General features: G+C 38.0%; 1 protein-coding gene across 1 annotated transcript in view; it reads left to right on the top strand.

Annotated features, from left to right (window-relative positions):
• THEMIS (thymocyte selection associated) overlaps positions 1-15,762 on the top strand; it is an 80,394-nt gene that overhangs the window by 51,428 nt on the left and 13,204 nt on the right. Inside the window, exon 5 of the mRNA XM_026044060.1 lies at positions 12,261-12,418. Within this exon, the coding sequence (XP_025899845.1) occupies positions 12,261-12,418 (158 nt within the window). The remainder of the gene's footprint in view (positions 1-12,260; positions 12,419-15,762) is intronic.

The following is a 15,762-nucleotide window of genomic DNA, read 5'->3' as shown; positions in this document are numbered from 1 at the left end:
GCTAAAGACCTAAATGTCTGTGTTGTGCTGGGGTTTACTSTAGAATTTGTATAGCTCACGTGACATCAACATAAGGCTGCCAGGTGACACACAGGATCAGTGGTTTGTCATAAAATGCATGCATGTTGTGGCTCACTCAATTGATTTTGTACTAACATGATTTATTTGCACTTCTGCCTGCAAATATGCTGGATGTTACAGATGCTGAAGTGCAACAGATCATTGCAGGGTTTTGGTGTTGCCTATTTTTCCCAAAGTATTTTCGTATGGTTGGTTGGCTTGTGCAGAATGAAAAAAAAATCATTCTTTTAACACAAAAAAGCTATGCAGATAGATTTTTTTAAAACTCTAAAATCTTCCTKACTGACTGAAATGGTTTTGTAATGCAAGTTGTGGAAGCGATGTGAAAGAGATTTTGATACTACAGAAACCGTCAACATCATAGCTGCTGTTTAGCTCATAATACCTTCAGCATCATTAGCTTTCCTAAGCTGTTATCAGGCTGAAAGCAAGACTAGCCTTTAAACCACGGTGGATCTTTTCAGACCAGTTAAATGCAATCACACTGCCTGGAGGAAGGTGGAATCAGCCCAAATCAGTGCATACATCTGGACTGGACTATTCCGTGGACTGAAGAAACTAAAATAAACCCATGTGATCAAACTCATGAGAGACAAACAACTCTTTACCCTCAAAGAGCTTCACTGAAATCCACTTTCTTTTCAAGAAATGGTTCCAAGCATTGTCCACAAAACAGTTTTTCATTTGGTTAAATAGTCTTCTGTCTGGTGTATATTTGTGGTCATTTTGGAAAAGTCTTTTGAAGATATGTGAAGATGTATCTTGACAAGCTAGATCAACAGGAGCATGGAGCAAGAGTATCCATGCCAGAAGTTACTAATGCATTGATCAACTGTGAAAGTGATTTAAAAAATAGCACTTTGTAGGTCATCCTGAGCTTTGAAAACATGGTTTAGGATACATACCTCTTAGAACTTTCTCTACACACAGCACCTTTCAGAAAAAAAATAACAAACAAGCATTTTAAAAGATCTGGTTTAGTATACAAAAGCTATATGCAAAGATTTTTATATGCAAAGATTTAAAGACAAATGCATATGTAGCAGGGCTGAAATTTCCTGCTCTTCTTTTGATCTGCTGCATAGTAGCTCAATTGTAGAACTGAACAGATGGGAGGAGAAGAAGCTATTCAGTGAGATTAGTGAAATCCTCATCTGCCCACTTTTAATGGAAGCAAGATATCCATTATTATAGCTGAAGAATCTTTCTGAAGGGAAGTAATGGTCCCATATCAGAAAAAGACAAGTTTGTTAAGCATGCTGTCTACCTTAAAGCTCTAAAAATTGCTAGATATTTAAGTATCACAGGGATTTTATCATATACTTTTCTGTGTCCATCCAAAATACATCTCTATTGATTACTCCCATAAAAACATCTTGATTCCCTTAAGTATATTTGCCATGCATCAATGTTTACTTGATGGACTACTCATTTCTGATGAACTGTATCTTGATGCTACAGGTGTGGTAAAAATATTGTCACTGGTATCCAAACTATCAAGCCAGCTGCATGACTGCACATCTAGAAACAGGTTGTGGCAATAAGTGGGCTGATGGCGGTTGGATCCAAACTCACATTTTTGGTCATATTTTGTCTACTTTGCAGTCAGTGCCAAGAGCGGTCCCTAGGAGATGAGGTGGATCCTGATTATGCAGCAGACTGAGAACATAACCATAGGATTTTTTTCAGGGAATGAGAAYGAAGGAAATGTCTTTGAGCCTTTCCTGCAAGGGTGAACATTGATATATCCTAAGACCTCTGTGAGGGCATTACCAAGACTTGCAGGTGCAGTAATTTCATTCCCCATGTGATTATTTTCCCCCATGTGGCCTTTTGTCTCCATAGGAAAAAYCCATTCTGTATGATATATCCAAGAGGTCAGAGCAATAAACCAAAATTACTTATACCTTCAACTTTTCCTTATCATAGTGTGTGGGGCCTGACCTGTTTCACGTGGCTGGTCAGATGTCAGGTACCTTCTTCTCCATTGCCCAGGCTGTTATTGCATCCAGGATGCTATGCTTCCTGCATGTAGTATAAGAYAGTCTTGAAAAAATCAAATTATCAAGGTTGAATACTGGTCGCAGCTCAAAATTAATGGGAGTTTCTGTCTACCATGTGCAAAACATTTTATCATTTCCTCTTCACTTCAAACTCTTGCAGAGAGTATTGAAGTTTCAGAAGTATCACAGAAACACCAAGTGGCATTGGTATTACCATACCTCASTTCTGCTAAGTTCTTTAGCAGCTTAAATCCCTGGTCCTCTTCAAGAATAGTAATATAATGGCTTGAAGTAACAACAACAACAACAAAAATAGAAAAGGGAAAAAAAAAGGCCGCACAGAGCTCAACTTTTGCCAGTCCACCTCAAACCACTTCTAGTGTACATCATCCCCGTCCTGTCAAAGAGGAGTTGTTTGCTTCGAGTGCCTGTATTGGCAGCCTGTCAGAGCAAATGCGCTGTGTGCCTTTTGATGGGAGCTGGGATGGAGTATCTAAAAAGATGTCATGTTTTTCCTGTTACGTGTGTCCTTTATCAACCATGCTATATAAATATGTAGCATTTGCAAGAGATAGAAAGAGGAAGAGATCCTCTTTCCATCCATTTTATCCATCCATCCATGTCAGTGTTCTGCTCCATTTCTTAAATGTTCAGTTCAGAATTGGGAAAAGCACATGCATTAGGTTTATGCAAGGCTATTGTTGCATCATATGATTTATATTCCAGCTGAAATAATTCTGAGAAATTACATGAAAGAAAAAGATTTTTTTTTCCAAAGTGACATTCTCTTTCTTCTCCTCTCGCATATATATATATTTCGCTATTTTTCTATGTGTCTTATATTTGTGGTGAAAAAAATCTAGATTTAGATTTTCCTAAAGATTTTCTCACCTGTTTTAGGTCTAATTTGAGTGTGAAAGTGGATATAATTTCAAAAGTCAATACTGGAGGACTATTTTAGTTTTAGTTTACCTGAAACATAGTTACAACTTCAGCCATAGTTCTGCAGCACAGATAATGGGAACATTTTTATGTTCATGTTTTTAACAGTAYTCTAAATAAACAGAATATGTTGAAAATGAGTAACTGTAATCTCCAGAAGAGTTCTTTTAGGAGCATCAGAAAATATTGCCAAGAATACCACCACAAAYACCACCAAGGAAGAAACCACCTGATTGCTGCATAAAGCACTGGAGAGAAGACATAGTAGGCAGAATGCTGTGGTGGTAAAAGCCAGTGGTAYGACACATGCATGTATGTACAATGAACAATTGGAACTAGCTCCTCACACATTAACATGAACATATGTGCTTCAGGTTCTGACATCCACAGTACAATGTGCAATGCACAGTACTGGAATATGAACTTTGCTCTGCTATCAGAAATTTCTTAGCACATAAACAACGTACCACAGTTACTGCTTGTGGACCACTGGAACACCAGATCTGTCCTACAACTAATTAGAGACTAATTCTCATCCTCACAGCTTAGTACTAAAGTAGCTCCATGGTTGAATCTTCAGCTTGGCTCTAAAGTCAGACGTTGACCTCGACTAGTTGTTCTCCGCGCTCATAGCCCAGAGAGACCTCTTGGATCTCATAGCTCCAGGCAACTCCAGCATCCAAAAGAAGGATGATAATAGAAGAGGAGAAAGAAGCAGAAGTGAGACTATTGTATCACACAAAATTTTAATTTTGATGTCAGAGGGGGAATGGTCCTGCAAGCCTTTCCTGCCCTTCTCTTCCCTTTTGTTCCCTGATGTGAAATGAGGAGATTCAAAGTCTGAATTACTAGCAGTTGATTATTTATCAAACAGGTCTGAAATGTCCCTTTTTAATAGTATTGWTGCATACCTGTGATTATGAGTGATTATTAAAAGTGATCATTAAAAAGTCATGCTTTGCTGGAGGGAATATACTTACCAGTTTGTGAGACATTGAAATATTCAACACTTCTTTCTGATGAGAAAGAATCTTCCCCAGCACATTTTTCAGCACTGATAAGAAACCAACCCCTCGATGATTAACCAGATTTGTTGGCCACCAGTGTGAAGTTTAACACATCTGTGAGTGAATTCAGTGTCAGAGCTTTGAACTGATGTCAGAGAATAAGGAATAAATGGGGAAAAAAATTAAAAAGGGACAGAAGATTCTTTTTTCACCAAAATAACACTTRCTTCCAGTGCTCTGAAATATTTATATTCTCAAGCCTCTGTGTACATTTTTATATATTTATGTATATATAAATATGTGAGAAAGCAGATTCTTGATGGGATTCAAAGTTACAAAAATACCTGTTGGAATAGGAATGCATTTTACTAATAAAATAAGCCATTTTTTCCTTTCACTCCTGCTGTTAGATTCCCCACTGTGGTCTGGAAACCGAATGATTTTGAAAAAACAAAGAGTCTGATTCGGAATTGAGTTATGAGTGAGTAAATCCAGAATAGCTCTTTGGGACTGCAGGGAGTAACTTCAGATTTACACCTATTTTCTGAGATCAGAATCTGCTCTGAAGTATTTAATTCCTACCAACGTGGCGTCCTGCTGCTTTACTGAGGCTGCTGTCTGCCACACACAGCATTTTCTGTCACTCAGAGAGAAGCAGCCCAGTGTGAGCTCTGCAGCTGGACTTGCAGACTAATGCTAGGAAGGGCAGCACAGCAGTTAGGACTTGAAAACAATTTATTTGGAAAATCTCGCTTCCCCCACCCTGCTCTCTGCAGGGCCACAATTACAGGAAATGGGACGGGATACGTTCAGACCAAGGTGGAGCCAGAACAAGGCTGGGAGTGTATCAGGAGTTCAAGGGGAGACTGGACAAAAACTTGGAAGAGAGACCCCTTTGAGAGTTACTAAATAGACAAACCACATAAAACTCAGGAAATTCCCTGACAGAAAAATATTTAGAGGCTGAGAGGACATTTGGAGGCAGTTGATAGTCTTACCCTCTTCTTGCTTGTCTTTGGTATCTGCATATGGCCATCATGGAGGGAAGATATTAAGTGACATGTTTTGGTCTGAAACAGTCTGGCTAAGTCTCCTAATTGTTAGGGGAATAAAAGATCTGAAGATCGAGGGACAGACTGCTAGGAGTTCAGTGCCAGATTTGAGATTCTGTGTCAGGAGCTACAGGAAATTTTAGCCTTTTTTTTCCATTTGGTTTCAGTTTTAATTTTCCCCCCACTGTATTGAACTTTTTCCCCACACTAGATTGAACTTACTTTCGTGTTGACTTCAGCATTCAGAATTCGTTCTGTTGAATAGATTCCATCGGCAGTTTGGCAAACCTGCAGATAATTATCTCTCCCTTGTGATTAAATTTCCAGTTAATGTCCCATTAAGATAAATGAGAAGAGTTCATGTCTTTTGCTTAAGTGGTGATTTCACAAAATGCAACATTTCATAGCCTTTGAACAAACAAGCACTTCCATTCGCTGAGGCAAAATGTGTTTGTAATACAGGAGCATATCTTAATTATTAGCATATTTGGAACATTATTTCTCTTAAAAACTTCTCTGCTTACTGGATGGGTAGGCAATGAAAAAAACTGCTTGAGGTTAAGGTGTCCAACCYCCCCATCCAGCATCGGGGCTGTGCTCCTGCTTTGGTTCACACTTGCCTTTTTCGTACAGCGAGTGTCATGGAAACCAAAAATTTTCACAAGTGGCTACTAACTGTTTTTCATTGTCCAATTTGAGACAGCTGAGGCCAAATTTCTATAGCCGAGTGCTCCTGATCGGATGAAATCAATGGGCAAGGTGGCTGCGCGGTGCCGCTGGCGCTGAAGGCACTGTGACGAGGCGGGATGTATGGAGAGGTGACAGCAGGGGGGACTTGACAAGTTACTGCTCACCTTTCAAGGCTGTGTGGAAAAGGGCATGTTTCAATTTGCCAGCACATAAAGCTCAGAGAATAATACTTATTTCCCTTCCCTCTCCGTCGTGTTTTGAATTCAAAAGTGTTGTATAATGCTGTGTATAAAAAAAAAAAGGCCCCAGATACAGGCATAGCTGCAGAAACAAATAKCATGCAAACGTCATATACATTAGGGTAAAGATAAATAAAACTCTGCTGTCTGCTGTGAGGCTCTGGGATATGAGSCTTTCACCTCTTTATGTGTTTGCCAGTGAAGGGAGAGGGAAAGGATGGAGCTGGAAGCCCATATGCTGTTCTRTATTTTGCATTTTGAATTACTATGAAACAGATTTAAAAATATCTTTTTTTGATTTGCATTGTTAATAGCAAAAGACATAAGCCTGGTGGTTTTGTGCTGGATAAATAGAGCGCTGTTCATCCCAGGCCGCTCAGGGGTGCCCTACATTATTTTATGTTCTCTTTTGCTTGTAGATATGCAGAGCAAGAGATAAAAAAAAAAAAAAAAAGTCTCACAATTCTAACTGCCCATTGGCAATATGGATATTTTAGCAACAAAGCTTCACAATATAGATATATTCTATACCATTCTGGAATAGGTTTTTGGAAAAAGAAAATCTGATCCAACAAGAACTGGTTAAATGAGTACTGTGAGCAGTGAATGAGTACATGAAAGTCGTTGGATTACAAACAAAAAGCCCCGGGCTCTGAAATTCTGAAGCAAGCAAAGAATTTTGCTAGAATGTTAGAAAGGCACACACTTGCATGTCTATTTTTTTTTTTTTTTTTTTTTTGATAACGTTAAAGAAATTATCTTACTTCATTCAGGTGCTGAATATTCACCTCAACTGTGGGAAAGGTCTGGAAAGTGCAGTGATATTTAATTACCCACTCAAAACACTCATGAAATTTCTGTGAAAACTTTTACTGTGTTCACACAAGAGCTGTTCCTTAAAGGTCCCCCAGCTGGCTGGATGCCCATTTCCCCTCCATTTGCTCCTCCTTCCTCCACACCATTGCTTCCCAGTCTAATGACCATATTTCAACATTTCAGTGTGTATCATTGTTCCAAGAAATGATCAAGCCAGATGAAGAATATTTTCTTTCAGCCTATACCTAGATATAACAGCAAAATCCGTTCTTCTTGCCGTTTTAAAAGGCCGGACCAGAAGTATTTGTCAGATGAGAGTCTGTATGCAAAGTTTCTGCCTACAGTTCTGCTGCTGCATTGTAAGCCCTTGAAATGAAGTTTTAAGTGCAAAAGTTGTGCTGGAGCTGCTGGGATAAAGCAGGGAATACAGCCATCTAGTGGCTGTATCCCATTCTTTCTCTTCTCGGCCTCTTTGGTTCCCTCGTGAACAGGCAAAATCCCACAAACGGAACAGCTTGTTTTGCTCTTACAGAAATGCCATTTCCTTCACTGTTTATTCTGTTTTAAGTAGCGTGTATTTATGCAGGCTCACTGATAAACTGCTTATTGGGCAAAACTCTTAATGTTCCATATATCTGCTGATTTCTTCAAGACAATTCAATTCCCTACTTTATTTGGTTTGCCTTTTTTTGCAGAATTGGATATAGCTTGAATCTAGCTTTCTGCTTTGTTTCAGTTTTTAGATCAAAATGTTTCAATTCAAGCTCTGAACATGGATAATCTAATTCTTTTCTACTTTTAGGGAAAAAAAARAAAAGAAAAGCTTTTATTTGCTTTTTTTTTWAAATATGTGTTTTGATTCCTACGTATATGTTTACAGTGGCATTTCTCTGAAGTTTATCATGACTTCATTTCTTAGCATCTCCACTTTAATCCCTGGAAAATCCSAGACTACTGACAGAGAAGATCAAATTAATTGTGATATTGTGGCCAGGTACAAAAAGTACTTTGTAAAGGGGTAATAGTTAAGAATTTTAACACTGATCAAAAAAAAMCCCCAAACAAACAGTAATTTAATCAGTGGTTCTACATGCCTTTAAGGTAGACTATCCAATGTAATTTTGTTCCTGTCCTTGAAACCATGTAACCTTGGCCTATTCTTGGGCAAATACAGTTCTTCTCTAGCTTACAGTATCCTAGGAGCTCTGCAGGCAAATAATAATTCTCTGAAGGATTCCTGTCCTGTGTGTTAATGAGCCTAAATGAGGGTCCTCTTTATTGCCTATGGCCATTCTGAAGCTGCTTCTAACTAACTCCTCTCCTTTTCCACAGCCCAGTGGACTGTGGAAAATGAAGGTTTGATATCATGCACTGCAATCAGTGCAATGGGGAAGGCACTTAAAATTCTTCACTACAAAATCACGGACCCTTGTCAGTACCCTTAACTGTAGGTACAGTGTGCCCTTGCAAAAATTACCTCCATGTGCAAGCTAGTTGGCTTGCCAATAGATCAGGCAAAAAGGCTACCTTGGGACACAAATGAGTAATAATCGAATGGTAATTGTTTCCTTTCTAGTGGTATAAATCAGTCCTAACCGTCTGCCATAATAATGCAAATTTCCTGTGAGGTGTCAGCAGTTTCCAGCTGTGTGTTCCCATTATTGGAATTTGTGCATTCGTTCGCCCATTCATATCATGCGTGAAATTTTATTTTGACTAAAAGTGGTGTAAATCTGGATTGAAGTATTTGGAAGGAATGTAGCTACCCCAATTTACACTCCTGCAAGCCACCAGAGAATTTGGATCTGTGGTTCAGGATGGCTTACGGATCTGACTGTATGATCACTTGCCCTGGTTTTATATTTATACAAGAAGCAAAACCTGGGACTCTTCTCTGATTACTGCAGTGTTGAATTCTTTGTGCAGAAAGTGAAGCATATGTAAGGAAGATTGGAGTAAAATGATCCCTKTTGGTTTAGGATGTCATCCTGTGAGTTTTCCTGAGACTTATGAGATCTTCTTTATAAAACAGCAAAAATCATCTTCCTGTCTCACTTTTAGACTGATTTTTCCCTCTCTACCCTTCTCTTATCATGGCTATAAAATATTCTGTAAAATACTAAAAGCTAAACCTGCATAAATTCTGGTTTGGACTTCCCCATGAGTACACTGCCATATGACTCTTACCAAATATTCTTTTGTAGCTTGTGTTGACAAGTTGTCTTTTGTTTGAAAATGGTGAAGAATATGTGGACTACAAAATTATTTATCACTCTCTCATTCCATGTATTCAGCTTTTTTTCTTTTTTTCTTTTTTTTTTCTTTTTTTCCTGATTGAAAGGTCCGTGAAGCAATTAAGCATTTTACGGGTAAATATACCAGTGCAGTATATGCCAAAGCAAAGATATATGTCTAGAGCTCTGACTTGAGTTTCTGGAGTGTGCCACTCCAGATTGCAGTAAAAGGTTTATGATCTGTGTCTAGTAGCAGGGGTGACTCATAATAAATGTACTCCAAAGGTGTAGTGCCATGTCCAACACTGATTGCTCCGATAAATGAGTCCTCCTCTTCACCAGAGTCATTTGTAATCATATAACAGCTTGACTTTCTGTCTGGAAAGGCAAGGCTTTTTCACACTGGTTTACGCCATTACATCTCTCACAGAGTTATCAGAGACCATGACAGCTGCTGGTTTCATATTTACTCCCACATTTTTCAGTTCTTTAAACAAATGCTTCTCCTTCTTTGCTTTGAATGTTCTAGATACTGTTGAGGCTTTCCCCTCCCACTCAAAAAAAAAAAAAAAAAAAGGCATAAAAAAACCCCCAAATAATAATGTGTATTATGAACATATATATCTATATATTTAAATAGATTTTACAGATTTTATTTTCTCTCTTGCTTGAAGAGCTTCTTTTTCAACTATTTGGTCTTGGTTGTTGCTGTTAATATTATTGGAGCTCCCCTCCAAAGTTTTTATAACTTCTGGGCTATATTCTTAGCTAACTGAGCAGTTGTCAATAAACAGTGCTGTTTCACGTAGGTGTCATATACAAGGGGCCTTCGGCAGCTTTTGGGCTGTTTCCTGAAAAAAAAAAAAAAAAAAAAAACAGAATTCTATGATCTGCTCCATTGCTGAATATAATTTGACTTCAGTAAGAGGAGAAGTCAAGCAGACTAGAACTCTTGGGCCATAAGAAGAGGTGACTCAAGAGAGAGCTCATGTATGCCTGTAAATTCTTGAATGCAAGGAGGAAGGGAACTGCAAGTGATTGCAATAGCTGCTTGAAATGATTAGGTAGGAGACTTAAATAAAGCAAAAGAAATTTATACAGTGTAGAAGTAAACTCGGGAACTCATTGCCACATGATGTGACTATCAGAAGAGTAACTGACTTCAAAAAGCAATTAGACATAGAAATGAAAGAAAGTCATGAGGAGACCACTTAATTTCTTCAGGCAGGGAAGTTTCCTAGTTTGTTCCCTGGTTTGTTCTTAAACGTCTGAGTTCTACGTATTTTAATTTATTTGTGGCGTGCCCTGGGAAACCATTGTATCATAGTGTGTGGTTTTGCTGAATGACTGACAAGATTTGCACTAGTTTTTTTTGTAATGAGAGGATTTTTCCCTTTTGACACCAAAGCATTTTCTTAAATTACTTAAGACAATGTAGAGCACATAAGCTGAACGTACTCCATGGTACCAACTGCTGCAATTAATATGTTCAAAAAGGAGCTGACTAGACAAGAATTACACTTTCAAAGATACTTTATTATTTATGTTATTTTCACTGGGTTTCTCGAATAACTTAAAGGCTGAATTTTGAGGGGAAGGAATGTTCTGATGCAAATCATCAAGAAAAGAAGGGTCATACTCTGCTGGTGAAAAAAAGGCAAATCTCTTATAATTTCAGGGAAGTCCCTACTCTATAAATCAGCYGAGAATTGTCCCAATTTGAAAAAATAGTATCTTTTCTATTAGGTTATTTTTTCTTCTTTGCTGTTAAGAATTTCTTCTGACATTCCTGTCCTCTTGGCAAGCTATTCCAGGATAGTATTTTTTTTTCTTACAAATCCCCAAGGTCTTTGTGAATTTTATCAGCGCTTACAGCTTTGCTTGATATCAGAGGTTGTTTTGCAATCGAGAAGAGCAGTACCTCAGAGTGCCCAGAGACTGTACCTGGGCTGCTCAACCTTGCACTGAATACTGTCACTCAGTTAACCCCTGTAGATAGGGCTTCRTTTTCACTGTTTATTTCAGAGAATGCAGATAATTTCTGTAGGTTCCTTTAACGGAAAAATGAGATTCCTCCACTTAATGTCATGCCATGACCCTCCCACTGAGAAAAATTTACCACACAGATTTCATCTTCAGTTGTTCTACTAAAAATACTGTCTCTAGTTTTCTGTTTCAGTTACCAATGGCTTTTTTTTAACTTGCTGATATTTCTTTCAAAATAGACAACTTGTCATAAACTGTGATCTTGTGCTGTGCTTTCYCAAAGTGCAAGTTGATTTTAAACAGATCAGACATTACTACTGTGCAACTACTGTCAGTTTTACTAACATCACTTTCTGTCTCTGAATGAGATGGCTTTAGCATTGCTGATGAAAATCTACATTTGATTTTGAAAGGAACATCTTTTTTTTTTTTTCTTTAATAAGGACAATTCCTGATATAGTGATTACAGTTGGACTATAACTACACTGAAATTAGTGTATAGTTTTGATGAAGGTTTGATTTATGATACTTTTAATTGACATTTATACAGGTAATTCATACCAGTGAAAATATACATACAATGGAAAGTGCTTATGATATAAATACCTTCTTGTTAAAAAAAAAAAAAAAAAAAAAAGAATTATAAAAGTGCATATACCAAGCATGAAATTTAGGAAATGCAAGTGTTATAATCACATAATTTTGCTTTTGCAATATAACAACATTATGATTAATACTGCTATACTTGTCTGCTGTCTAACTGTCTAACTATTTAGGCTGCTGAATAAGTATAATTGAAATGCCAGAATTTATATGATTTTGTAATGTACTATATAATAGAACTCATTAAATTAATGAACAATACAATAGAAATAGTTGATCAGAAAGAAATCGGTATCAACAGAAAAGGATACATCTTTCTGTGCATTTGCATATCCGTATATCAACACAAAGGAGAATAGAGATTTTTAAGGGTAATTGCCTCACATATAGTGCCATCTTGTCATGTTATTTTGTGATGCACGTGTCTCAAAGACAGGCATTGGTGTTAAATGTGATTGATAACTTATTATGAGAAACAGAAAAATTGTGGTTAAAATTCACAGAAGTGCCCAAAGAATGATGCTCTTACTTGTCACAGCTGTGAAAGTATCCAGTTTGGAATAACAATTTATGTGTGAAATCAATGCGCTCTTCTATCTAATTTCAGAATTTCTGTGAAGACACCACCAAGAAATTCTGCTCAAATCAAGCCGCTGATGTTTCGGATTTACAAGTTAGTTGTCAGAATGATTTGATGCACCATGAGAAAGAAAGGGATGTGACTAGGACAGCTACATTAGTGGAAGCCAATGTGATTAAAGGTCAGTTAAGCTTTAAGATTTGAGTATAATTAATATAAGCATTTTTAACACTAGCCCTGATAAATAATTTACATGCAAGATTATTTTGTATGATTTCATTTGCAATCTGTGAATTAGTCAAAAGAGAGAAAATGTGAACAACTCTGTTCTTCCACCATAAATGCCACAAGGCAAATTCATTTGAGTTCTCAACAGAAGCATGGTATTAAACTCTGTTTGACACTACAGCGTGAATATTCAGTAGGTTTCAAGAACTGACTTGCRTGGAAAAGATGCAGCTTCCTTTTGCTTTAGGAATCTACACATCATCTTCTCTAAAAAATGCTGTTTCCAAGAAGCATTGAAGATGAGCAAGCAATTTACATCAAAGATAGGAGGATTTCTTCAAGTCACATTTTTGTATTGAGAAGAAAAAGTAGTATTGAGCAAATTGCAAATTACTTGACTGTTAATTGTTTTCAGTCACGCTTTCCTTAGATTTCCTGAGTATTGATAAATACTTAGGTTTTCTACTTATCTTTCAACTTTTTCCTTTCTCAGAACATATTGAAGCTTAGAAGCTAAATGATATAAGGGCAAATCCTAAAGACTTTGAAGTTAGTATAAAAATTTCAATTGATTTCACTAATCTGTCAGTCATGGGTTAGATCTGAAATATGAACACACATCACATTAATTGCATCAGTGGAACATTTGGACTGGGGCACTGTCATTGCATTTGTTAACTGATATTTGATATTAATATAAAAACTTCTTGTAAAGTTTTTCTTTATTGTCTCATCAACCAGTGTGTAACACTCTCCAAAATGATGGTCCGTATATTTAAAATTATTGTCACTGAGACTCCTCCAAAGTCAAATTAAATAGTTTTTTTYTTAGTAAAAAATCACTGTAGGTTGTTGAATATTCAGCAATTCTCATGTCAGTGAAGTTAATTATTTGGGGGCAGATTTTCAAATTATATTTTGGTATTCAGCTACTTGTGAAAGATAATATTAAATTTGTTGTTTTGTGGCTTTGAAAACCTCCCTGTAGGCTCCATTTTGTCAGTGCATAATAATTTGATTAGATTTTATAGCACTGAATGATGAAATTTCCACACTGCCAGCTCTGGAAAATGATACCTCCATTTAAACCACAGAACAGAAATAATGCCAAGGTGGGTTGGTGTTTTACAGTCTTGTGCCGAGAGTCTTACATGCAAAATACTGGGGCTTGACTTTGAAAATGGTTGTTCATGAAACAGGAATCATCTGGATCAATCATACGGGTTAATCTCTGTGAGGYAAGGTAGGTATGAGGTATAGGAAGGGACACCTGAAGAAAAGCTGCCTAAGTCATCCTTACTGAAAACAACATCAGGCTTGCAGTTTGTGTCGAGGGCTGCCTTTTCCRCAGCTGCATAGCTCTGTGCTTGTGCAGCTGCTTTACCACCTTGTGCTTGAGCTCCTCGCAGGCATGAAAAGCAACACACGTTGAAGTCATGTTGCAAGTTTTATAATGGAGATTTTTTAAAGATTTTTCTAAACGCAGTGGCTCAGTTCAGCACACTAATGTAGTGAAAAGCACTATATTACAGTCACTTCCTGGGCCTCTGTTACACAAACAGTGCAGTGGTTTCTGAACTGAGATCCTCCAACTGAAAAGGAAAAAGAGCTTTGAAGATCCTGTCACTACTGCTGCAGTTCAGTTATAGCATTAGAAGGTGGCTGCTCTTTCCCTTCTTTTTGTCAGAACCATCTTCATAGTCTGAGACATTGTTATTGCTCTTGCATCTGCATATAGGCAGAAAGCTGGTAACTGTGTTCATTTCAGCTAGTACCAAGTTGTCTTTTCTTTCTCTGGAGGACAGGTTTAAGGYTAAGGGGAAGGTCTTTCCTGCCCTCATCCTCAATCTGCATCCCTCTGTAGTTCAAGATCTCAAAGGGAAAAGAAGCAGTTCACAGTACAAACAGAGGCTTACTAACTGACTTMTGATGTGCATGCATTAATGCTGTGTCTTCAGTAAGAAGAAGGCTTCCTATTCCACTCTGAAAGACTTCCTGGAACAGTAGTTAGTCTTCACATCATACATTGGGATTGCTGGCTACTTCACTATTGGAGTGTTCAAGCAGCTCTGAGAGTATATGTAATGTTTTAGACAAACAGACATGTCTTTATCTAGTCTCTGGTGACTTGGTCAGTCACCACAACAGGATGCTACATAGGACTCCTGCTTTGTCTTGCTACCCTGAAATTACTTGCAAAAATTTTTATGATTCTCAAGGTTTTATAGCACCACAGCAAAGTCAAGGCCTGGAGAAAACTCTGGGGATCCACTAGTCTGAATCTTCCACTCAGAGCAAAATCAGCTAGAAAACTATGTCCAGCTGGGTTTTGAATATCTTCAAAGACATTCTGCAGCATCTCAATGTAACCTGTTCCATTGTTTGATCACCCTCACAGTAATAAAGTGCTTTCACACTTAAATGGAATTTATTGTGTCAATTTGCTCCTGTTGCCTTTTGTTCTGCTGCTGCAGCCACTGAGAAGAGTCTGCCCCTATTTTCTTCACATCATCCCACTTAAACACACTGATAAGATATCCCTTGAGCCTTCCCTTCTCCAAGTGGAGAAGTTCCAGCTGTCTTAGCATCTCCTTGTATGATGTTCCCATCTCAGTCATCTTCATGTTCCTTTTCTGTACCTCCTCTAGCATGTCTATGTTTTTCTTGTACTGGGGAGCCATATCAGTACTCTTGATGTGGCCTTGTTTATGTTGAGTAAAATGAAAGGACTATTCCCCTCAACCAGCTGATGACTCTCTTTTTGTAATACAGCCCAGGAAGTTAGCTGGCTTTGCCATGAAGGCACATTGCAGGGCCATGTTCAGTATGCTGTCCAGCAGGATCTCCTTCCACTGCAAAGCTGCTCTCCAGCTACTCAGTTTTCAGCTTGTTCTACTGCATGATGTTATTCCTCTCCATGGGCAGGACTCTCCATGTCCCTTTGTTGAACTTCATGAGGTTCCTCTTTGCCTATTTCTCCAGCCTTTTGAAGCTCCTCTGAAAGATAGTGTACTCCTAGTTGTATCATCTGCAAACTTGCTGAGGATAAAATCTCTTCCATCATCCAAGTAGYTGGCTGTTCACCCTGGGTTGCTAATGACTGGCCTCCAGCTGGATTGTGTGCTGCTGCTGAGTATCCTTTGAGCCTGGCATTTCTGCCAGATTTTAATCCTCCATACTTAGCCATTTAGCTACACCTAATAGATTTATGTCTCCCCTTTGAGCATCACACCATCGGTTACTCCAGTRTCTGCTGGGGACTGTGCCTTGGGAGTGCATCACCACCATCACTGAAGATATG

The sequence above is a fragment of the Nothoprocta perdicaria genome, unplaced genomic scaffold (assembly GCF_003342845.1).
Source record: "Nothoprocta perdicaria isolate Ctin4 unplaced genomic scaffold, notPer1 scaffold_349, whole genome shotgun sequence".
NCBI classification, from domain to species: Eukaryota; Metazoa; Chordata; class Aves; order Tinamiformes; family Tinamidae; genus Nothoprocta; species Nothoprocta perdicaria.
Note: the sequence above shows the minus strand (reverse complement) of the source record. Positions and strands in the feature narration are given on the sequence as shown.